The 23,147-nt window shown below is 34.2% G+C and overlaps 3 protein-coding genes across 7 annotated transcripts; all 3 read left to right on the top strand.

Moving 5' to 3' along the window:
• The first annotated feature begins 1,742 nt into the window (after nt 1-1,742).
• LOC104895912 (uncharacterized) lies at nt 1,743-3,231 on the top strand. The gene has a single exon (XM_010682558.3). The coding sequence runs from the start codon at nt 1,743-1,745 to the stop codon at nt 3,216-3,218; it is 1,476 nt and encodes a 491-aa protein (XP_010680860.2). The 3' UTR covers nt 3,219-3,231.
• A 5,135-nt stretch (nt 3,232-8,366) lies between these two features.
• LOC104895790 (ureide permease 1) lies at nt 8,367-19,223 on the top strand. Of its 5 annotated transcripts, none has more exons than XM_048645891.2 (8): nt 8,367-8,674; nt 9,206-9,508; nt 10,701-10,839; nt 10,945-11,116; nt 11,209-11,273; nt 11,385-11,485; nt 11,671-12,045; nt 12,144-12,503. In XM_048645891.2, the coding sequence occupies exons 2-8, from the start codon at nt 9,272-9,274 to the stop codon at nt 12,300-12,302; spliced, it is 1,248 nt and encodes a 415-aa protein (XP_048501848.2). In that variant the 5' UTR covers nt 8,367-8,674; nt 9,206-9,271; the 3' UTR covers nt 12,303-12,503. The 5 variants fall into 5 exon arrangements, with proteins under 5 accessions (XP_048501848.2, XP_010680695.2, XP_057251634.1 ...); XM_010682393.4 differs by having other exon boundaries at nt 9,203-9,508; XM_057395651.1 differs by lacking the exons at nt 8,367-8,674; nt 12,144-12,503 and adding exons at nt 8,721-8,864; nt 18,865-19,223 and having other exon boundaries at nt 9,203-9,508.
• On the top strand, nt 16,855-18,826 carry LOC104895911 (alkane hydroxylase MAH1). Its single transcript, XM_048645893.2, has one exon. It carries the CDS (start codon nt 17,144-17,146, stop codon nt 18,749-18,751), a length of 1,608 nt encoding a protein of 535 aa, XP_048501850.2. The 5' UTR covers nt 16,855-17,143; the 3' UTR covers nt 18,752-18,826.
• Nucleotides 19,224-23,147: the final 3,924 nt, after the last annotated feature.

Below are 23,147 nucleotides of genomic sequence, written 5' to 3'. Positions count from 1 at the left end.
GGTTTTGACCATTTTTAGAGTTTTGACTAGTCAAAAGCTCTAAAAGAGGTGTTTGGTAAAAGAGAGTTTTAGAGAGAGTATTATGAGCTTTTTATTTAGAGGATAAAGTAGAAATATGTTTAATAACTATTTGCCTCTAATAATAATACTACACATAATGTATTGAACTGTATATAAATGTCATTTTACACAAACAAATGACAATAAGCTTTTAGTAATCAGTTAATTTTTACCAAACACATTTATGAAAAAAATTGTCAAATCAGTAGTCAAATCTGCTGAACAAAAAGTTAAAACTCTAAACTATAAACTTTAACAGCTAAACTCTAAACTCTATTTGCCAAACAGTGCCACGAATATGTATTTTATTAATAAGGGTATAAAAGGAATTACCATTTTTTGGTGTCTCCCTTCTCTTCCCTTATATAATAGAGATACTTTATACACAACATTTTTATTTCTTTTTATGATTTAAAAAAATGGTATTATTAAATTATTACTCACTACAATATTTCATAGTAATGATATCACAAGTTTTATCATCAAAGAGGTAAAAAAAGAGTTGTATTAAGGAAGGGATTAGAATTAAATATCAAGTATCACATGATTACTAATTGGTAAAAATCAAGTTTATTAACATTAGAACTCTATACTCTAGTAAGGGCCTGTTCTCTCCAGCTTATTTTCAGTTCAGTTCAATTCAGCTCTAATAAGTTCAGTTCAGTTCAGCTCCAATAAGTTCAGTTCAGTTCAGTTCAGTTCAGCTCTGCTCCATTCTTTTATAATCATTTTGACATTTTGTTAAATATTATTATTATGTTGGTATAATTTATTCTACTAATTACTCTTATTATTATTATTATTTAAATATATATCATTACTATTAAGTATTATTATTTGTTTATTATACCTTTACTCATTATTATTACTATTATTATTAGGAGGAACATGGTTTAGGTCAAAGCACAAATAAACCCACTTTTTCAGCCCATAAACCAATCAAATCGCGTCAAGACGTATTATGATGTAATTTTCGCGGTCCAACCCAATGATTATTTTTATTACTAAATATTTTTATATTATTAAATCTAATTATTAAAATAGTAATATTAGTTTACTTCTTAGATATTATTGTTATTATATATCATCATCAAGTATTAATATATTAATACAAATAATATAAAATAATTATTATTAATTATCATTATTATCATTAATTATTATTATTATTATTATTATTATTATTATTAATTTATGATTATTAATATTATTTATAACTATCATTTAAAAATATCCAAAATACTATTATTATTATTATTCATTATTATTACTTATCATTATAATTATTATTTAATATTCATATTATTATTGTTTAAAATAATATTTATATATTTATTACATTCAATTTAATTCAATTTAATTTATATTAATTCAATTTAATTCAATTCAGTTCAGTTCAGTTCAGTTCAGTTCAGTTCAGCTGTTTTATGCCGAAGAGAACAGGCCCTAAGTCTATTAAGAGCTTAATTCGTTTACAGCGATTTGATGTGCAAGTTTTTGTTTGTTTTTGTTGAATGAATTGATTTGCAAGGATTCTAGAAATCCGAATACAAACAGAATTCACCTTTGTTAATCTTTTGGACCGAGTAAACAAGCCCTTTAGAAAAACTATATATAACAAGAAGCACCTCAAATTTGTTGTCTACATTTAATTGATCTTCAAGAAAATAGAAGCAAGAGCAATGGAAAATTCTCCTTCATCTCCACAATACTCACCTTCATCTCCTTTCTATACACCATCATCATCATCGTCGTCGTACTCGCCGCCGCCATCTCCCGAATACTCACCAGAATCATCACCTTTATACACTCCAACAACTTCAGAATACTCACTACAGTCCCTTGAAGATTACTTACGTGATTCACCACCACCATACATGTCTCCCGAATACTCACGAGAATCACCTTTATACACTCCTTCAACTCCAGAATACTCACTACAGTCCCTTGAAGATTACTTACGTGATTCACCACCGCCATACATGTCTTCTGAATACTCTCCGCAGTCGCCTTCATATACGCCTTCTTCACCAACTCCGGAATACTTCATATACAATCCCTTCAAGATTACTTACTCGCCTCAATCGCTGTACTATACACCTTTGTCTCCTGAGTACTCGCCACAATCGCCATTATGTACACCTGAGTACACGCCAGACTCTCCTGAGTACTCGCTTCAATCGCCATACTATACACCTTTGTCTCCTGAGTACACGCCAGAATCCCCTGAATACTCACCAGGATCGCCATCATATACACTGATGTCTTCTGAGTACACGCCAGAGTCTCCTGAGTACTCGGCGCAATCGCCATATACACCGTTGTCTTCTGAGTACACTCTAGAATCCCCTGAAAACTCACCAGGATCGCCATCATATAAACCGATGTCTTTTGAGTACATGCCAGAGTCTCCTGAGTACTCGCCGCAATCACCATACAATACACCGTCGTCTCCTGAGTACACTTCAGAATCCTCTGAATACTCACCAGGATCGCCATCATATACGCCGATGTCTTCTGAGTACACGCCAGAGTCTCCTGAGTTCATGCCAGAGTCTCCTGAGTACTCGCCGCAATCGCCATATACACCGTCGTCTTCTGAGTACACGCTAGAATCCCCTGAAAACTCACCAGGATCGCCATCATATACACCGATGTCTTCTGAGTACACGCCAGAGTCTCCTGAGTACTCGCCGCAATCGCCATACTATACACCGTCGTCTCCTGAGTACACTTCAGAATCCTTTGAATACTCACCAGGATCGCCATCATATACACCGATGTTTTCTGAGTACACGAAAGAGTCTCCTGAGTACTCGCCGAAATCGCCATACTATACACCCTCGTCTCCTGAGTACACTTTAGAATCCTCTGAATACTCACCAGGATCGCCATCATATACACCGATGTCTTCTGAGTACACGCCAGAGTCTCCTGAGTACTCGCCGAAATCGCCATACTATACACCGTCGTCTCCTGAGTACACTTCAGAATCCTCTGAATACTCACCAGGATCGCCATTATATACACCGATGTCTCCTGAGTACTCGCCAGAGTCACCTCCATACGTGCCGTCTTCTCCAATGTACGTGCCACAATGGCCTGCTTCTTCAGTGTCTTCGAACTCACCAAGGTTTTCGACATGGTCTGACAGCTAAACTCCTGCATCTAATAACATAGGATGAGTAGTTTGAATTGTTCATCATCAGATATTTCTTGATTAATTGATTAAGTTTCCTGTTTATTCGATCAGAAATTAGTTATGTATAGTCATACACTGATACCATCATGTAGTAGTTTATCTTTATCAAATATGTATTATTTGGCAACTGTTTCAAAGTAATGGAAAGTTTAAGTTCTTCTTCTAAACCTTTCAATTAACCTTTATTTAATGTGGTGTAAATGTCAAACGAAAAGTTAATGAATGATTATTACAACTCCAATATATTTTAGGAAAATCAGTTAGTTTAATTAAGTCTAGCCTTCCTTAAATTAGTTCTGTCTTAGGCAGATTAATGGAACTTTCTTCAGCCAAAATCAAGCTTTTTTGTAAATTACAAGTTTTTAGATCTTGAATTTTAGATGATATCCTAATACGTGCCTTCTATCCGGCTTGATAAACTCATCAACAATTTATTTCTAACTATTCATGGCTTGGTTCTTAATTATTAATTGATTAACTTTCTGGTTATTAGTTCAGAAATCAATTATCTACAATATTCCATCATATAGATAATTGGTGTGACTATCAAATTGAAGTTCTTAATTTCTTTAAGATATTCTAGTGTCTCACCTGAACCTTCCATTAGCTTAGATTAATATTGCGGTTATTTATGAAGATGAAGTGAAAGAATGAGGAAGAAGGCATAACAATGAGTTAGAGAGATGTTGTGATGTGACTCCATTAGTTGTAATGTCATTTGGTAAAACTTGATGATGGATCTCAGGGTTACTGCAATTCTAGAATTAATAGAACTTGGTGATCTAAAGGGCACGTTCAATATCGTTTTAGATAGAATTTGTTGAAATGTAGTATACTTTTAGGTGGATTAATTCTGCTACGTACTATCATTCAAAGTTAAAGTCTTTTGGTTCATATTGCAAGTTACTCTTCCACGTTCTTGTCATTCATATCATAAAGACATAAATGGTGAATTAGTAACTTTCTTTCTATAGTTGTGACTTTGAAGCCGTACTCTAGAATTAATAGCGAATGGCCATGTACATCAGCAATCTCAAGATGCATTTACATTTCATTTTCTTGAGTTTAACTTGGATAAACTTGCCAATCATATACGTGGGCTGCAATCCTGATGATGTAATTAGTCGTGCTATTTGTTGTTCTTCCTCCGATCCTGTTTCTTATTATCATGATCTTGTTTGATGTCCCGTATATCCAAGGTGACATAAGGATGAGGAGCTAGCTCATGTGGTAGAGCACTCACCTCTTATCTCTCAGGTCAGGGGTTCGATCCTTACCCCCCAGCATTATGCTGGGATATTTCCTTAGCATGCTTTGCATGCATTACTAGCCAATGTATTGGTAGTTCGTACAAGGCTAGTAGCCTTTGTAGGGGTTAGCCCTTGGACTGACTTAATTTCCCAATAAAAAAAAAAATCCAATGTGACATGTGAAAGTTCTTTTCAGTGATTTGTTTATCTGTATTTCTTGTTCAAGGCTAATAGGTGAGGAAAACTTCGTTCCATAAGCTTTACTCATCCTTCTTGTACCTGATGAGAATAATAAAAAACATGCTCTCCCATTGCTTGATGTATCAAGCCTGCCTAGCATGAACAAGTCGATATAAAACATCTTAGGCCAGTGTGATATGCTGGTCTTGGCTCTTGCTTTAAGCCCTGGGACTCGAATGCCGGTCAAGATTGCACCCTTTGATGTATAGTAATATTAATGATCTAGTGACATTAATTATGTCTTGGTATAGTACTATAGTATCTGTGAGTTGTGACCTAGCTTAAGGTATGTACTTGCTCTGTAATCTGTGTATCTTCATCTAACTTACATGGAGCTGAAAAGTTAAGTTGCAGCTTTTGCAAGGAGTTCGTTTACCAATTTCGTTCGTGTTGCCAATTTATTATCTGTATTATATTACTTAATTACTCCATCCGTTCCAATTTAGTTGCTACATTTGCTTTTTTACAGTTTACGCGATGCAACTTCAAATACCAATATCTTGAGTTACATATATGAAAAAATTATAAAATTTATATATTTGGAAAATACAAATTGGGATGAATCAAACAAGATCCAACATGACTATGTTTTTTCTTATGTATATGGAGTAAAAGATAGTCAAAGGTATAACATGAATAGTATTTACGGTCAAAATTTAGCAACTAAATTGGGACGGAAGGAGTATCTGTCTTACATTGTGTGCTGAGAGTTGTGTATGACATGACTTATAGCAAGTGAAGTTAGAAAAGTCTTTGCAATATGTCTTGGCATGATAGATATCAATGCCTAAGTCATAATTTCCTATTACGATACACATGGACTATTAGCAAGTACTCCCTGTGTATTTTTTTATCTTTCCTACTTTGACTTTGCACGTTTGCCAATGCACTTATTCTACATTAAATATCTCTCATTACATATTAGTAAAAATTATAATGATTGAATATTAATAAAGTACGCATTGAGACGAATCAAACAAGACCCCACATGACTATATTTTTTCTTATATAATGAGAAAAATTTAAAAGATTCTCTCTAATTGTGAATAGTGTCAAGATTCTAAGTGAGAAAGATAAAAAAATACAGAGGGAGTAATCTTCAAGATGGACTGGAAACAGACTAGAAATAGTTTTACGTCGTCACCAACATAGAGAAACATTTAACGTGTTTTGGGTTGTGTATAATCAATGGAAAAGAAACAAAATTAGAAATAAACTAAGACGTCATTTGGGTGGAGATTATGGCAAGATAATCTCTCCAACAAACACCAAATCATTGTAAGATATCAATGTGACCTTTACATATTGAAAAGGAAGCCATACTCGCACCCACACCCAACTCGTTGTTTCATTTTCTTTTTGTTTATCATTATCGAATATTGCCAATCAATCTCTATTATATAAGTCAAGGGGTGAGCTACGGTGTCCTCCTTCATCTATCAAAAAATGTTGATTATAAAATATTCATTTCCCTTTTTATTACAATTATGTGTATAACTAATAAGGAAACTCAAGATTATCTAACTCATAATAATAAGATGTAACATATGCATAAAACCTTTTCCAAAAAAATGTTTAAAAAGAGATATTATCAATTGAAAATTAAACTGATATAACTAAAGCAACTATAAAGTAAGAACTTACAAAGTTTCTTTCTATAATTACTATTTCAAAGAATATATATTAACAATTCATAAACATACCAATAAAAATAAGAGCATAGTTTTCATCTTTTTATTTTTTGCCTTTTACAACTGTCGTATGCGTCAATTAGTATGATTTATCATTTTATTATTTAAAGGTTCGTATTAGCCGTTTGTGTCAGTTGGGATAATTCATATCATTATTTTATTTTTATGTTGAATATGTCATGATTATTAGGTATATTATTTTAAAATATGTTCGTAATTCAAATATATTGAAGAAATAGACTTATACCATCCAATATCTCAATATAGTTTTATGGCGTGAATCACACTTTTTTTTGGGCCCCCTTTCGAGAACTCGTGGTAAGATGAATTTCCTCTGGGCTGTCCTCGCACATGGCTACTTAGTACTCACTCAGAGGCCTAACAATCCTCCAAACCCCACTCCCAACAATATTGAAATTTTGCTTTCACCAAGATTTGAACCTTGGTCTTTCATGTAGGAGATAGAAAGTCATACCATTGGATCCAAGGGGCCTTGGTGGAGTGAATTACACATATATGAAAGAGATTAGCTCATCTAATAATATCAACCCATAGTACATTTTGGTACATGTTCATTTATCACATTGAAGAAAAATTCTTAATGATCAGATTAAACTACAATAACATAATATTAGAGCCTCTAGCGCCTTTTAATAAAATACTATTGATGTTAATATGTTTTTGCACACATTGCGTGCATATAAAACTAATAATAATAAGTACTAGTTACCATCCTCTTTCCACTTGAATACTTTTACTATCACAAATACAAATAATATTATGGGCTTTTAATGGAACTCAAGACTTAAACTACAATGTCTTGCACACATAGTCACATACTCCCTAAACTAAGGCTTTCTTTGTATATAACTTATCTAAAAGAAAATATTGCATATATGTAAAACATCTCAAAACAAAAAAATGTATAGTAAATTTTACGAAATAGAAGAAATATATTATATAATTGAAATAATTTATTCTTTTCTTTGCTTAACATAGCTAAAAAGTAATTTGAAGTATCGCCTAACCTAGAAATGAGTCTGATCGAAATATTGGACTTAGGCATCTAACATCTTTGAGTGATTACCCTGTATAATTACAAGTGATGGATGGACCATATATGATACTGCTCCGGTCTTTACTATTTTATCCGTTTCTTTTGCACAAAGTTTTACGAGAAACAATTTTGTGGGACATAAAAGGAAAGAAAAACTATTATTTTATGTTAAAGTTGAATGTATGTGATGAAAAGTTAGTGGTCTCATTCCAAAATAGAAACAAAAGAAATGGGTGAACTAATAAGTAATTAGGAACATTCAAAAAAAAAAACGGATAAGCTAATAAAAACCGGAGGTAATATATGGTAGTCTCCCGAGCGCTGATATGCTCATACCCGGTATGGAAACTGTGTGTCCATACCGTGGCAAAGTTGTAAATAATACAACTTTTTTTTTTGGGTTTTTATTTACATACATTCATGATCTGATTTACATTAAAGTTGATCTGATTCACATTATAATTGATCCGATTTTTCTCCTACATGATCAGAGTTGTCTAAATTGCCATAAAGTCGATTTTTTTTTTTTGTCTTTTTCTGCCAAAATACTAAAATACTCCAGTATAAACACTGCTAGCCATACAAGATTTGCCCCAATAGTTTCTCGTAGTCTCCCCAAAATTCGAAGTAAAAAGAGTGTCATTACTAAAAACTTGTCTTGTTGTCTACACAAGTGGGACCAACACTAAACGATAGAGAAACATCTTGTGAGTCCTACTATAAACGAACCCATACTTTGCGTTGCCGTAATAAATTGACTTATGAGGAGTGTTTGTTATAGATAAAACGTAAAAACCAATAAATAAAGATTCTACCTTTTCAAAAGATTCCACAAAATCGGATCCCAAGTCAAAGCATCCCCAAACACTTTGCATTTCAGCCAATACAATGAATTGCTCAATTCCCATTAATAAGGAAATAAATTACTATTTCCTTGATGACAAATTACAATCATCAGTCTTAATCTTAACCACCTACTAACAGTAGTATATAATAGTTGAAGACTTGTAGTCAAATTTGGGTTCTCATTACAAAATCAGAACTCCATCATCTGAAAAAACTGATTGTTTTTTCCAGTTTAACTTTTACAAGCAATTTTCACATCAATTTGATCAATTCATTCAGAAAAATATCAACTGTTGTGATTGTTAAACTTACATCACATCACTCTTTGGTAAGCTTTCTCTGTAATTTTTCTAAAGTTTGTTTTTTTATGGACATTTTTGTTGTTACTTGATGTATTGTATTTGTTCCTCAAAAGTATTATGTCATCTCGCTTTTTTGTGGGGCTCTTTAATACCATGAAAAATATTATTGATTCATCATGTAAATTGTAAATCCACTTTTCATTGTTGCTCAAGATGGTGAGTTCATCAGTTCTGGGTTTGACTTCTTTTATTGGTTTAATTTTTCTGAAGATCTGGTGCAAGTTTCTCCTTTGTCCTTGAATATATGGAGTTATATTTATCATCATTATTTTATTATTTTGAATTATTATACCATGGTGCATGTTATCAAAGAAAAAAAAAAAAACTCAATTGGGTGTTTTAAAGTTATATGTATACTTCAAGATTGATTTTTTTTTTGTTGGTGGAAACACCAAAAATATAGAAAATAAATAATGATTATTTCAATATATTTTTTTTTCTGTCTGAATTATGAATGTTTGTTCATTTGATGATATATATGTGATTATCATCAGGAGTTTGGGGAAGCAAGTACAATATTAATTGAGAAGGTAACAGAGAGGAGTTTATCTGGTGGATTAGAAATGTTTGTGGTGGAAAGCAAAGGAGGAGCAATATTATGTATGCTGATGTCTCTGTTGTTTTTGGGGACATGGCCTGCTGTATTAGCCTTCCTCGAAAGGCGTGGCCGTCTTCCTCAACATACTTATCTTGATTACTCCATTACCAATCTTTTGGCTGCTGTGATTATTGCTCTAACTCTTGGTCAGATGGGAGATGCCAAACCTGGGATGCCTAATTTCATTACCCAACTTTCTCAGGTTATTTTCACATGCTTTTCTTCTTTCATTATGCTTTTTTTTGATATAAAATTTGCAAATATTACTTAGAATAGAAGTAGATAATATTTGGCATTCTGTAGTTTTACTTTTGTTGAACTATGTATTCTGTTTTATGTGAGATCAAATGATCAATGTGCAAAGAAAGAAGAAGTTCCCACTTCACTTCCCTTAACTGATTGAATACTTGTAATTGTATATATTCATTCAAAATCTTGATAAAAGTACTTATCAAAAGTAATTGAGGAAGATTAGCTGAGATTTTTAGTATTCTTCAGAATATTTCGCAAATAATTTAAGCACAATTTTTCGAGAGATTGACATGTATCATGCTTGATTCTTGTTCTAAAACTAAGCAGAAGACAATGATGTTATTACATCTTACATATGAGAGGGTTAATTATATCTCCTTTCATATCTTACTTATAGTGTTTGGAGTCTTTATCATAGTATTATATGAAGGGGATGAGCCTATGCATTAGATGGATGTATCACTACTCGAGGAAGATTTGGCAAGGTTGGGAGGGAGTAGAGGAAGAGGTGGGATCAATTATAGAAGTATTGAACATCTACCTTCTCATTTTTATTTTTGAGCATCTCAAAATAACTATGTGTGTAATGTTCCATCTTCTTGTAACTTTTGCTTGTGTTCCCACTAGCGTGTGGTTCAATCACACTACTTAATGCGTGTCATTATTACTTTGTGTGAGTTCAATCTAGTTTACTCTCTTCTTAATAGTGTGTTAATTGTCAGCAATTTTTTGTGATGGAGGGGGTACAATGCTTAGAAGATTCGTAAGGGGATAAGATGTATTATGTATATGAAGTTGGTTAGGTAAATAAATCTAGGAAAGTCCTTTTTTATACTATCATTTCTGTTCTGGTATGATTTAGGTTTTAATTCAAGTGTATAATTATGCCAGGACATATCAGTTATTCGCATTTTGCCTTGTCTTATGCGTACAAATTACTTTATTTAGTTATACATTTATATGCAATTTAATGGCAAAGTTATGTCTTAGGAAATGCAACCAAGTTAAGAAGCTCAAAAACAGATCAATTAGGCAACTACAGTATCAATATTCATATTTACAGAAATCAGTGTGTTTAGCAACTGTAAATTTGTAATTAGTGATAGTTTAATTTATATACTTATTTAGGATGTTCATTGCAGGATAATTGGCCCTCCGTGTTATTCGCAATGGCGGGTGGAGTAGTCCTCAGTATTGGAAATCTATCCACACAATATGCTTGGGCTCTAGTTGGGTTATCAGTTGTAGAGGTGGTCAGTAGTAGCATTACTGTTGTTATAGGTAGTTTGCCTTGGCTGTTCACTCAACACTTCTGTTTTACAAGTTAAAAGATTCTTCAGTTATTAGTATCATATGCTCACTATGATCTGCTACTTACATGTACAGGCACCACCTTAAACTATTTTCTGGATGACAAGATTAACAAGGCTGACATTCTTTTTCCGGGTGTCGCATGTTTTCTGATTGCTGTCATTTTCGGCTCACTTGTTCACTCATCAAATGCATCCGATAACAAGAGGAAGCTCAGTCATTTGTCAAGTGGTGTTACAGACAGAGGGTATTTCACTGTTTCCTCTTGCTGTCTTTTCATAATATATCATAACTAAAGAATTAAATGTCATGAAATGGATTTTGACATTCTGATTTTGGTAACAAAATAAATTCTGACAGTACTAAGGGTGCTTCAAGCTTGACTCAGACATCTATCGACAAAGGTTAAAAACTCTCAGGAGACTATGTGCTCCATTACTCCCTTTACTCTGGTATTTTGATATACTTGGAGTTTTATCAACCACTTCTAATACCCAGTCTTTGGATATGTATAGCTAATTCAATGGATCCTGAAAATGGCAAAGAAAGCAAGGTAGGGGCAGCGTTCGGGACTGCAGAATTCCTGATCGAACTAGAGAATAAGAGATCCATAAAGGTACCTTTTAGTACAACAATTTTTCCCAGGAACACCTATTAGTGCTTATATATATTGGATAGATCAGAAATTATTAGAACTTAGCTTAACCGTTTCTTTAAGGTGAAAATAATGCAACCTTAGTTATCTATGTATGATTTGAAATCAATTCCATCATTTTTGAAATCAATTCCATCATTTTGTAGGTGTTTGATAGGAGTGTTTGGCTTGGACTCGCTATAACTTTCTTTTCCGGAGTCTGCTTTTCTCTCTTCTCTCCAGCATTCAACCTAGCAACAAACGACCAGTTTCACCTTCTAGAGAAAGGGGTTCCTCATTTGGTTGTTTACACCGCTTTCTTCTACTTCTCAGTCTGTTGTTTCGTGGTTGCTATCGTTCTGAACATCATATTCCTATACCGCCCTATCTTAAACTTGCCAAAGTCATCATTTAAGGCCTACTTGGCAGACTCGAATGGAAGATGCTGGGCCTTTCTTGCAGGTTTTCTCTGTGGTTTTGGGAATGGCCTTCAATTCATGGGAGGTCAGGCTGCTGGTTATGCTGCTGCTGATGCTGTTCAGGTATGTCAGATCTCAATCACAGCCCTTACATTACATTTGAACACTTTTTTTAGCTGATTTTATATTGAACTTGTTTAAAATTTGGATGATATTATCAGGCACTGCCTTTGGTGAGCACTTTCTGGGCCATACTTTTATTTGGAGAGTACAGAAAATCTTCAAGAAGAACATACATTTTGTTAGTTAGCATGTTGCTAATGTTCATCGTTGCTGTCGGTGTCCTCATGGCATCTTCGGGACACAGAGAAATGATTTAGCTTCCATGAAACGTAAGTAGGCATTATAATTGCAACAGTGCTGACTTATTCTGTGCACTGTCTGAAACTTCCTGCTAGTTGATATAAATCTAAAAACTTCACTAGCGTTTTGTATATGGCTCCTCTCCCCCTCTCAGAAGTGCTCTTACTGCAGTTTCTGCATTAAGATCTGGTCATTCTTATCACATCATTTTTCGATTACTGTCGTGTCCTGCTCTCCTCCGTTCAGTCTAACTGTAACTGACAGTACTAACACATTTTATTTCTTTTCAAGTCACTCGGCACAGTCAGATTTTAATCACAGCCCTTGAATTGGAAGTTGCTTGCAAATCCTACAAATCCGCCTTTTTTCCCATCACTGATCAAATGTTTATTTCTCCCCAAGTATCAAAATTTTCTTTGCGACTTGCAAGTGCTGGCTTTCTTCTAATAGGTACTCCTATCAGACTATGATGCTGCAGTTAGAGGCTTTGAGCCATCTGGTTAACCTAGTGGCCTGGCCTTAAATTTAGTACGAACCATCTAATTTTATCTGCTAATAAAACCAGGTACTTTTAGTTGGAAGTATAACTGTATGTTTAGTAGTTTTATTTACCTATCATTATTGTAGCATAGGATTATAAGTGGCAAGATATTTGAGTAGTAGGTGATAGCCTAGTAGTGTTTGCATCACCTTCAATTAGAAATGTCATTCGGATCGAGTCTCACCCTCTACAAAAAGGACTCCCAATTTCTCCCCCTACTTGCAAGAGACTTTTACTTTTTTCGAAGGGGTTGATAAATTTCATTAACTGAAAGTCATACCACATTTACCATGATATTAAAAAAATGAAACGCGGCAACTTAATTTGATCAAATAAAGTTCTTCCACAAAATATCTATGATAATAATGATCTACTCATATATATTGCCACTTGTAATTCAATGCTACAAGTTTACGTTAGGTTAATAATACTATTAGTAGATGTCATTGGGATCCACTTTCACCCTTTACAAAAAGGACTTCCATATTCTCCCCCTACTTGCAAGTTACAAGGGACTTCATCTTTTCTTTTATTTTTTCTTTTTTGAAGGGGAAAGATAAATTTCATTAACTGAAAGTCATACAACAACATCTACTATCGATAGTAAAGAAAAATGAAACACAACTTAACTTGATCAATTAAACTTCTTCTACAATATATCTATCATAATAATAAACCAGATGTATTATACTAAAAAAAAATGAACCAACAGATGTTACAATACAATATAGTAGACCTGACAAAGTTGGTCCTGATCCAAAAATCTGATCCGTGGTTCGTACCTTGGTACGAATCTGAAATGACCCGCTTTGATCCGAATCCGGTCAGAAATAATCTTAATTAGAAACTCAGGTCTCAAGTTGATCCGGTCCAAAAGGATTTTCAAGTTGAAAACCGACAAGGATGGAAAAATTAGTGTTTTCAAAGCAAGGTTGGTGGCGAAAGGTTTCAAACAAGTTCATGGTATTGACTATGATGTAACCTTCTCATTAATAGCCATGCTGAAGTCCATTAGGATAATCCTTGCGATTGCTGTTTTTCATGACTATGAAATATGACAGATGGATGTCAAAATCACTTTCTTGAATGGGTTCTTGAAAGAGGATGTGTACATGATACAACCTTAGGTTTTGAAGATCTAGGAAATCCTGGAAAGGTATGGAAGCTTAAGAAGTACATTTATGGACTAAAGCAAGCATGGAGTTGGAACCTCAGATTTCATGAGGCAGACAAGAAATTTGGCTTTCTCATAAATGAAGAGGAATCTTGTGTATGCAAGAAGTTAAGTGGGAGTAGTATTACTTTCTGTTCTTGTATGTGGATGACATACTTCTCATAGAAAATGATAAAACCATGCTTGAGTCAGTCAAGGAATGGATTAAAAATTATTTCTCTATGAAAGACCTATGAAAGGCAAAGTACATATTGGGAATAAAGATCTATAGAGATAGGTCGAAAAGGCTGATTGGACTTAGTAAAGAGACATATATTGATAATGTTTTTTAGCATATGGGCGAATGACTTTAGATTATTTACTTTATGTTTACATTTATAAAGACTTTTATTATGCTTTGGATGTTTATCAATAGAAATTTGTTTCTTATTTAGTTGTTTGGCTTAGTATCAAATAAACTGTCCAAATAATTTGTGTTTTCAAATAGGATTATCGAAAACGTTTTGATAATGGAACCCTATAAAGTAAATCGAAATCACAAAATTATTTAAAGTTCCTAGTCTAAATCACTAAATTTAGCATATAATTAATTGATAGCACATTTCCAGGGGCTATGGAGACATAGAGATGTCTAATTGATTATATAGATGTATATTTGATACATTGAGACTTGACCTAATTAGATTCTAAAAGTAGAATCAAAGTACTATATTTAGTGGATTCCTTAGACATGAGTATGTTAATTAATAACCACAATACAGTTAGTTTAACTTTGACATTGTTAAACGCTGCGCAATAAAAGGAGTTCATAAAGGCAGTGATCAGGTGGACTAAGAATTGAGTGGGAGTTATGGTCATACCAGAGTGGATAAGTCCTCTTATTAAATAGGAATGGTGTCTGGGCCTCTTGATGAGTGGGAACTGGAAAATTGCATGGCCATGCGGAATAGGATTAAAGAGTTAATCCTTATTTCAGCAGTTCAAACTCAGCGATCAAGGAACAAAATTTGACAATAGCATTTTGTTATCAAATTTGACATTATGTGACTTAAGGAATTTAACATTACGATCTTGTCTTCGGATAAGTGGGAGATTGAAGGAATATGTCGTTGACATCCCGGCAATACTAAATATAAATAGGAATAATATTATGAAGATAATAAAGTTAATTATTTTAGTAATCATATTTTCTTGCTAGAGAATAAATATGATTAATAAGACAATATTGATTGGGCTTATAACTAAAATAGATTAATCCCATGAGGTCACATATTGTAGCACAAGTTGGATAAAGCAGTCCAAATCCATTTAGGATTAGGGTTGGGCAGGTCCAAAGGGAAATTTGGAGGAGAATTAGTTCTCCTAACTAGCCTATGACTCTTGTATTATACATCCTCCGTTTTTTAATAGGTGACACAAAGAGAAAGTGGGGGGGGAATAACAAGGATCTTAGAGAGAGAAAGTTGGGACAACTTATACAACCAATCAAATTTGAGTATTGGATAAAGTGGGTAGGTGAAACAGTTAAATGATGGCAAAGATGTAATAAATGAGAAGTATTTTTTACTACTTTGAGCTACGTGTCACTTATTATGACATTACCCTAAAAGGAAAACGTGTCACTTTTTAAAAAACGGAGCAAGCATATAGGATATAATATTAGGATTTAGGTGATCAATTAATTAATCAGTTTCTTTTCACTAGAGAGAGAAAGTGAAACCCTAAACTATTCCCTCTAAACCGGCGCACATACCATCAAAAGCAAGAGAATTTATACTCTTCTTTCTAGCAAACGTTGGTGTTCAACTGGCATGGACTGGATAGAGGAGCAACATTTGGGGCTCTCGAATCTTTTAAGCTTGCATACAACAAGGAAATCACGCTACAAAGGTTTGATATTTAATCTCTATTGAATGATTCATGTGTTTGATTATGTTTGCAATTTATGCTAGATGTTAGGAAATTGTTTCATGAAATTCCGCTATATGTATCTATATATTCCTACGGCTGGGCTTGCTGCTCTTCTTCACAGCTTCTCGCCTTCGTCCTCCTTGGCACTTGGTTCACTCATCTCCAGCAAACCCAACAATTTTATCCCATAACCTTGAATTTATGAGACCAAACCTTTACCATTAAACCAAACCTTGCTTAGTAGATCATAGGGGCATATTCCCATTACCCATCAATCATCATATCAAGGCTCAAAGAGACCCCATTACCTTCAATTAGATGTGAAACAAGAAAGCGAGAGCATGGCCACGAATCGCTATGAACAACAAAGCACAACTCCGAATTAATATATCAGTGTTGCTGGAAGCATTTTGTACATGCATATTGTATATGTGTCACTTGAGTCTTGTTGGAAGCATTTTGTACATAACTTGTATATAAATCCCAAGGAGCATTTCTCCTTCTTTTGCCCAGTGAAATTGATTACATTTGCCTACCAAGATATATTTTTTCTCCTACTGCTATTAATACCAAGATATATGAATTCCCATGGGTCACTTCTCCTAGTGTGAATACGTCAAATCATCAATGAATGGTATGACCGAAACACATAAGAAAAATTTGTGAAACGTTTTATGTATGTTAACATAATAATATCAGTAACTACCAAGTTTGACTTGACTCACTTGGTCAGAATTCCACATTATCACCTCAAGGTAAGGTGTTCGAATTCCACCAAGTGAGGGGAACTTATAGCAGGATTCCCCTTACCATTCCATCCCCTTTACTTTTGCACAAAATTCTTAGAGTTTTTTAAATATATTAATCATATTGATCGATCGGAAATTATTTATTATGATTTTTGATTTAAAAGGAAAATAGAATTGAAAACTGAAAACGATAGATAACCATTAAGAGACCCTAAACTTGTAAACCACATGAAAACTGATTAAAAATTAAAGTCTTACTGAAAAAAGTTCAGATATTTGGTGCAATAATGTTCAACTAACATTTTTGAGGTAGATATACAACAATACTAGCTACTGCTATTAATTACATGCATGAATCTATACTACATGTGGTTAGTATTAATGGGGAATGAAAGTAAACATACATATAGTAGATGAAGCATACTGCGCCATATACACACTTGTATATATATATATAAAGGGACTTTTACACAAACTAAATACATGAAGCATATACACTTTCAAATAAAGCCATATACTTCCATCAAAGTTCCTATACCACCTAATTTACCAAACTTAACCAATAGTGGGAACACTATGGTGATCATTATTACCGTGCTCATTTCCATAATTGTTCTTTTTTGCCATTTGTTTCGTAACAAAAAGGGACTCCCAACTAACTGGCCCCTAATTGGCATGCTTCCAGCATTCCTAAAAAATGTCTACAGAATCAATGAGGTTATCATTGAACTTATGGAGAGATCTGAGTTAACTTTCCATTTCAAGGGCCCTTGGTTTTCCAACGTGAACTTACTAGTGAGCGTTGATCCAACCAACATTAACCATGTGTTGAGCAAGCATTTCGAAGATTATGTCAAAGGTCCCAAGTTATATGAAATCCTTAGTGAAGCACTTGGAGATGGAATCATCGTTACTGATTCTACTGTATGGCTTCACCATCGTAATGTAGCTCATTCTTTCTTTAGTCATCCCAAATTCCACCAATATTTGGTCGATGTAACATGGAAAAAGGTCAAGAATGGTCTTATCCCAGTCTTTGACCATGTTTCTAAGCACAACATTGAGATTGATTTGCAAGAACTCTTCTTAAGGTTTGGATATGATACTATGTGTACCATAATGATGGACTATGATCCGACATCTCTTTCAATCGATTCGCCCGATTTCCCACTCTTAAAGGCTGTGGCTGATTTGGAGCATGGAGCTTTAATGCGTCATGTACTACCAACATGGATATGGAAACTCCAAAGGTGGTTAAATGTAGGATATGAGAAGAAGTTTAAGCAAGGTTTGAGAATTCTTGATGATTTCATTTATAGGTGCATAGATAGGAAGAGAGAAGCAAACGCGAAAGGAGCTTCTTCTAACCCAAAGGATGATCAAGACTTTGAGGTGAGTTTTGATTTACTTACATTTTTCATGGATAATGAAGATGAAAACACAAACGATAAATTTTTGAGGGACACAATTACAAACTTTTTTCTAGCAGGAGGAGAAACCACTAGTACTGCTTTATCTTGGTTCTTTTACCTTCTGTCAAACAACCCACGAGTTTTTCACAAAATTAAAGAGGAGTTAAACTCGATAATGACACTGAATGATGACATTGAAGACAAGATTTTAAGAAACTTTAAAGAGCTAAGTAGCAAGCTAGTTTATCTTCATGCTGCATTGTGTGAAACATTAAGATTGTATCCTTCAGTACAATTTAACCCCAAGACACCAGTTGAGCCGCAAATCCTCCCAAGCGGTCATCGAGTGAATCCAAATACAGAAATTCTCTTCGACTTGCATGCCATGGGAAGAATGAAATCGATATGGGGAGATGATTGCAATGAGTTTAAGCCTGAAAGATGGATATCAAAAGAAGGGATGATTAAACATGAGCCTTCATACAAGTTTTCGGTGTTCAGTGCAGGACCAAGGTCTTGCATAGGCAAGCAGATGGCTTTCACACAAATGAAGATCATTGTGGCCGCCGTCATCATCCAAAACTATCATATAAAAGGAGTAGAAAAGTATCATGTTCCTACTGCGTCTATGGTCCTTCGTATGAAGCATGGATTTAAAGTTAAGATATTTCGTTCTTAGTATTAATTATAGCTTAGTGATGCAAATAATGTATGTTATACAACAATCGCACCTACTGGTCATTCATGTTTGAAAGTGTGAAATATTGTTTAAAATTTGGATGATATTATCAGGCACTCCCTTTGGTGAGCACTTTCTGGGCCATACTTTTATTTGGAGAGTACAGAAAATCTTCAAGAAGAACATACATTTTGTTAGTTAGCATGTTGTTAATGTTCATCGTTGCTGTCGGTGTCCTCATGGCATCTTCGGGACACAGGAAATGATTTAGCTTCCATGAAACGTAAGTAGGCATTATAATTGCAACAGTGCTGACTTATTCTGTGCACTGTCTGAAACTTCCTGCTAGTTGATATAAATCTAAAAACTTCACTAGCGTTTTGTATATGGCTCCTCTCCCCCTCTCAGAAGTGCTCTTACTGCAGTTTCTGCATTAAGATCTGGTCATTCTTATCACATCATTTTTCGATTACTGTCGTGTCCTGCTCTCCTCCGTTCAGTCTAACTGTAACTGACAGTACTAACACATTTTATTTCTTTTCAAGTCACTCGGCACAGTCAGATTTTAATCACAGCCCTTGAATTGGAAGTTGCTTGCAAATCCTACAAATCCGCCTTTTTTCCCATCACTGATCAAATGTTTATTTCTCCCCAAGTATCAAAATTTTCTTTGCGACTTGCAAGTGCTGGCTTTCTTCTAATAGGTACTCCTATCAGACTATGATGCTGCAGTTAGAGGCTTTGAGCCATCTGGTTAACCTAGTGGCCTGGCCTTAAATTTAGTACGAACCATCTAATTTTATCTGCTAATAAAACCAGGTACTTTTAGTTGGAAGTATAACTGTATGTTTAGTAGTAGTTTTATTTACCTATCATTACTTGTAGCATAGGATTATAAGTGGCAAGATATTTGAGTAGCAGGTGATAGCCTAGTAGTATTTGCATCACCTTCAATTAGAAATGTCATTCGGATCGAGTCTCACCCTCTACAAAAAGGACTCCCAATTTCTCCCCATACTTGCAAGGGACTTCTACTTTTTTCGAAGGGGTAGATAAATTTCATTAACTGAAAGTCATACCACATTTACCATGATATTAAAAAAATGAAACGCCGCAACTTAATTTGATCAAATAAAGTTCTTCCACAAAATATCTATGATAAAAATGATCTACTCATATATATTGCCACTTGTAATTCGATGCTACAAGTTTACGTTAGGTTAATAATACTACTAGTAGATGTCATTGGGATGCACTTTCACCCTTTACAAAAAGGATTTCCATATTCTCCCCCTACTTGCAAGTTACAAGGGACTTCATCTTTTTTTTTTCTTTTTTGAAGGGGAAAGATAAATTTCATTAACTGAAAGTCATACAGCAACATCTACTATCGATACTAAAGAAAAATGAAACACAACTTAACTTGATCAATTAAACTTCTTCTACAATATATCTATCATAATAATAAACCAGATGTTTTATACTAAAAAAGATGAACCAACAGATGTGACAATACAATATAGTAGACCTGACAAAGTTGGTCCTGATCCAAAAATCCGATCAGTGGTCCGATCTGGGTCCGAACCAGACGGTCCGAACCTTGGTACGAATATGAAATGACCCGGTTTGATCCGAATCCGGTCAGAAATAATCTTAATTCGAAACTCAGGTTTCAAGTTGATCTGGTCCAAATGGATTTTCAAGTTGAAAACAGACAAGGATGGAAAAATTCGTGTTTTCAAAGCAAGGTTGGTGGCGAAAGGTTTCAAACAAGTTCATGGTATTGACTATGATGTAATCTTCTCATTAATAGCCATGCTGAAGTCCATTAGGATAATCCTTGCGATTGCTGTTTTTCATGACTATGAAATATGACAGATGGATGTTAAAATCACTTTCTTGAATGGGTTCTTGAAAGAGGATGTGTACATGACACAACCTCAGGTTTTGAAGATCTAGAAAATCCTGGAAAGGTATGGAAGCTTAAGAAATCCATTTATGGACTAAAGCAAGCATGGAGTTGGAACCTCAGATTTCATGAGGCAGACAAGAAATTTGGCTTTCTCATAAATGAAGAGGAATCTTGTGTATGCAAGAAGTTAAGTGGGGGTAGTATTACTTTCTGTTCTTGTATATGGATGACATACTTCTCATAGAAAATGATAAAACCATGCTTGAGTCAGTCAAGGAATGGATTAAAAATTATTTCTCTATGAAAGACCTATGAGAGGCAAAGTACATATTGGGAATGAAGATCTATAGAGATAGGTTGAAAAGGCTGATTGGACTTAGTAAAGAGACGTATATTGATAAAGTTCTTTAGCATATGGGCGAATGACTTTAGACTATTTACTTTATGTTTACATTTATAAAGACTTGCATTATGCTTTGGATGTTTATCAATATAAATTCGTTTCTTATTTAGTTTTTTGGTTTAGTATCAAATAAACTGTCCAAATAATTTGTGTTTTCAAATAGGATTATCGAAAATGTTTTGATAATGGAACCCTATAAAGTAAATCGAAATCACAAAATTATTTAAAGTTCCTAGTCTAAATCACTAAATTTAGCATATAATTAATTAATAGCGCAGTTCCAAGGGCTATAGAGACATAGAGATGTCTAATTGATTATATGGATGTATATTTGATACATTGAGACTTGACCTAATTAGGTTCTAAAAGAAGAATCAAAGTACTATATTTAGTGGATTCCTTAGACATGAGTATGTTAATTAATAACCAGAATACAATTAGTTTAACTTTGACATTGTTAAACGTTGCGCCATAAAAGGAGTTTATAAAGGCAGTGATCAGGTGGACTAAGAATTGAGTGGGAGTTATGGTCATACCAGAGTGGATAAGTCCTCCTATTAAATAGGAATGGTGTATGGGCCTCTTAATGAGCGGGAACTGGAAAATTGCATGGCCATGCGGAATAGGATTAAAGAGTTAATCCTTATTTAAGCAGTTCAAACTCAGCGATCAAGGAACAAAATTTGACAAGAACATTTTGTTATCAAATTTGACATTACGTGACTTAAGGAATTTAACATTGCGATCTTGTCTTCGGACAATTGGGAGATTGAAGGAATATGTCCTTGACATCCCGGTAATACTAAATATAAATAGGAATAATATTATGAAGATAATAAAGTTAATTATTTTAGTAATCATATTTTCTTGCTAGAATAGATTAATATGACAATATTGATTGGGTTTATAACTAAAATAGATTAATCCCGTGAGGTCACATATTGTAGCACAAGTTGGATAAAGCAGTCCAAATCCATTTAGGATTAGGGTTGGGCAGGTCCAAAGGGGAATTTGGAGGAGAATTAGTTCTCCTAACTAGCCTATGACTCTTGTATTATACATCCTCCGTTTTTTAATAGGTGACACAGAGAGAAAGTGGGGGAATACCAAGGAGCTTAGAGAGAGAAAGTTGGGACTACTTATACAACCAATCAAATTTGAGTATTGGGTAAAGTGGGTAGGTGAAACAGTTAAATGATGGCAAAGATGTAATAAAAGAGAAGTATTTTTTACTACTTTGAGCTACATGTCACTTATTATGACATTACCCTAAAAGAAAAACGTGTCACTTATTAAAAAATGGAGCAAGCATATAGGATATAATATTAGGATTTAGGTGATCAATTGATTAATTAGTTTCTTTTCATTAGAGAGAGAAAGTGAAACCCTAAACTATTCCCTCTAAACCGGTGCATATACCATCAAAAGCAAGAGAATTTATACTCTTTCTTTCTAGCAAACGTTGGTGTTCAACTGGCATGGACTGGATAGAGGAGCAACATTTGGGGCTCTCGAATCTTTTAAGCTTGCATACAACAAGGAAATCACGCTACAAAGGTTTGATGTTTCATCTCTATTGAATGATTCATGTGTTTGATTATGTTTGCAATTCTATGCTAGATGTTGGGAAATTGTTTCCTGAAATTCCGCTATATGTATCTATATATTCCTACAGATGGGCTTGCTGCCCTTCTTCACAGCTTCTCGCCTTCGTCCTCCTTGGCACTTGGTTCACTCATCTCCAGCAAACCCAACAATTTTATCCCATAACCTTGAATTTATGAGACCAAGCCTTTACCATTAAACCAAACCTTGCTTAGTAGATCATAGGGGCATATTCCCATTACCTATCAATCATCATATCAAGGCTCAAAGAGACCCCATTACTTTCAATTAGATGTGAAACAAGAAAGCGAGAGTATGGCCACGAATCACTATGAACAACAAAGCACAACTCCGAATTAATATATCAGTGATGCTGGAAGCATTTTGTACATGCATATTGTATATGTGTCACTTGAGTCTTTTTTTTTTTTTTTGACATCGAGGAAATTTGCATTAATGAAAATCGAGAGTACAAC

This window comes from Beta vulgaris, chromosome 6, assembly GCF_026745355.1.
Source record: "Beta vulgaris subsp. vulgaris cultivar EL10 chromosome 6, EL10.2, whole genome shotgun sequence".
NCBI lineage: Eukaryota > Viridiplantae > Streptophyta > Magnoliopsida > Caryophyllales > Amaranthaceae > Beta > Beta vulgaris.
Note: the sequence above shows the minus strand (reverse complement) of the source record. Positions and strands in the feature narration are given on the sequence as shown.

Excerpts from the sequence above, each read along its gene's own strand:
- LOC104895912 (XM_010682558.3), top strand. The coding sequence starts at position 1,743 with ATGGAAAATTCTCCTTCATCTCCACAATACTCACCTTCATCTCCTTTC.
- LOC104895911 (XM_048645893.2), top strand. The coding sequence starts at position 17,144 with ATGAAGCATATACACTTTCAAATAAAGCCATATACTTCCATCAAAGTT.
- LOC104895790 (XM_010682394.4), top strand. Across the intron at positions 10,840-10,944 it reads TAGCATTACTGTTGTTATAG|GCACCACCTTAAACTATTTT; the intron begins GTAGTTTGCCTT and ends TTACATGTACAG. Across the intron at positions 11,117-11,208 it reads AGTGGTGTTACAGACAGAGG|TAACAAAATAAATTCTGACA; the intron begins GTATTTCACTGT and ends TTCTGATTTTGG.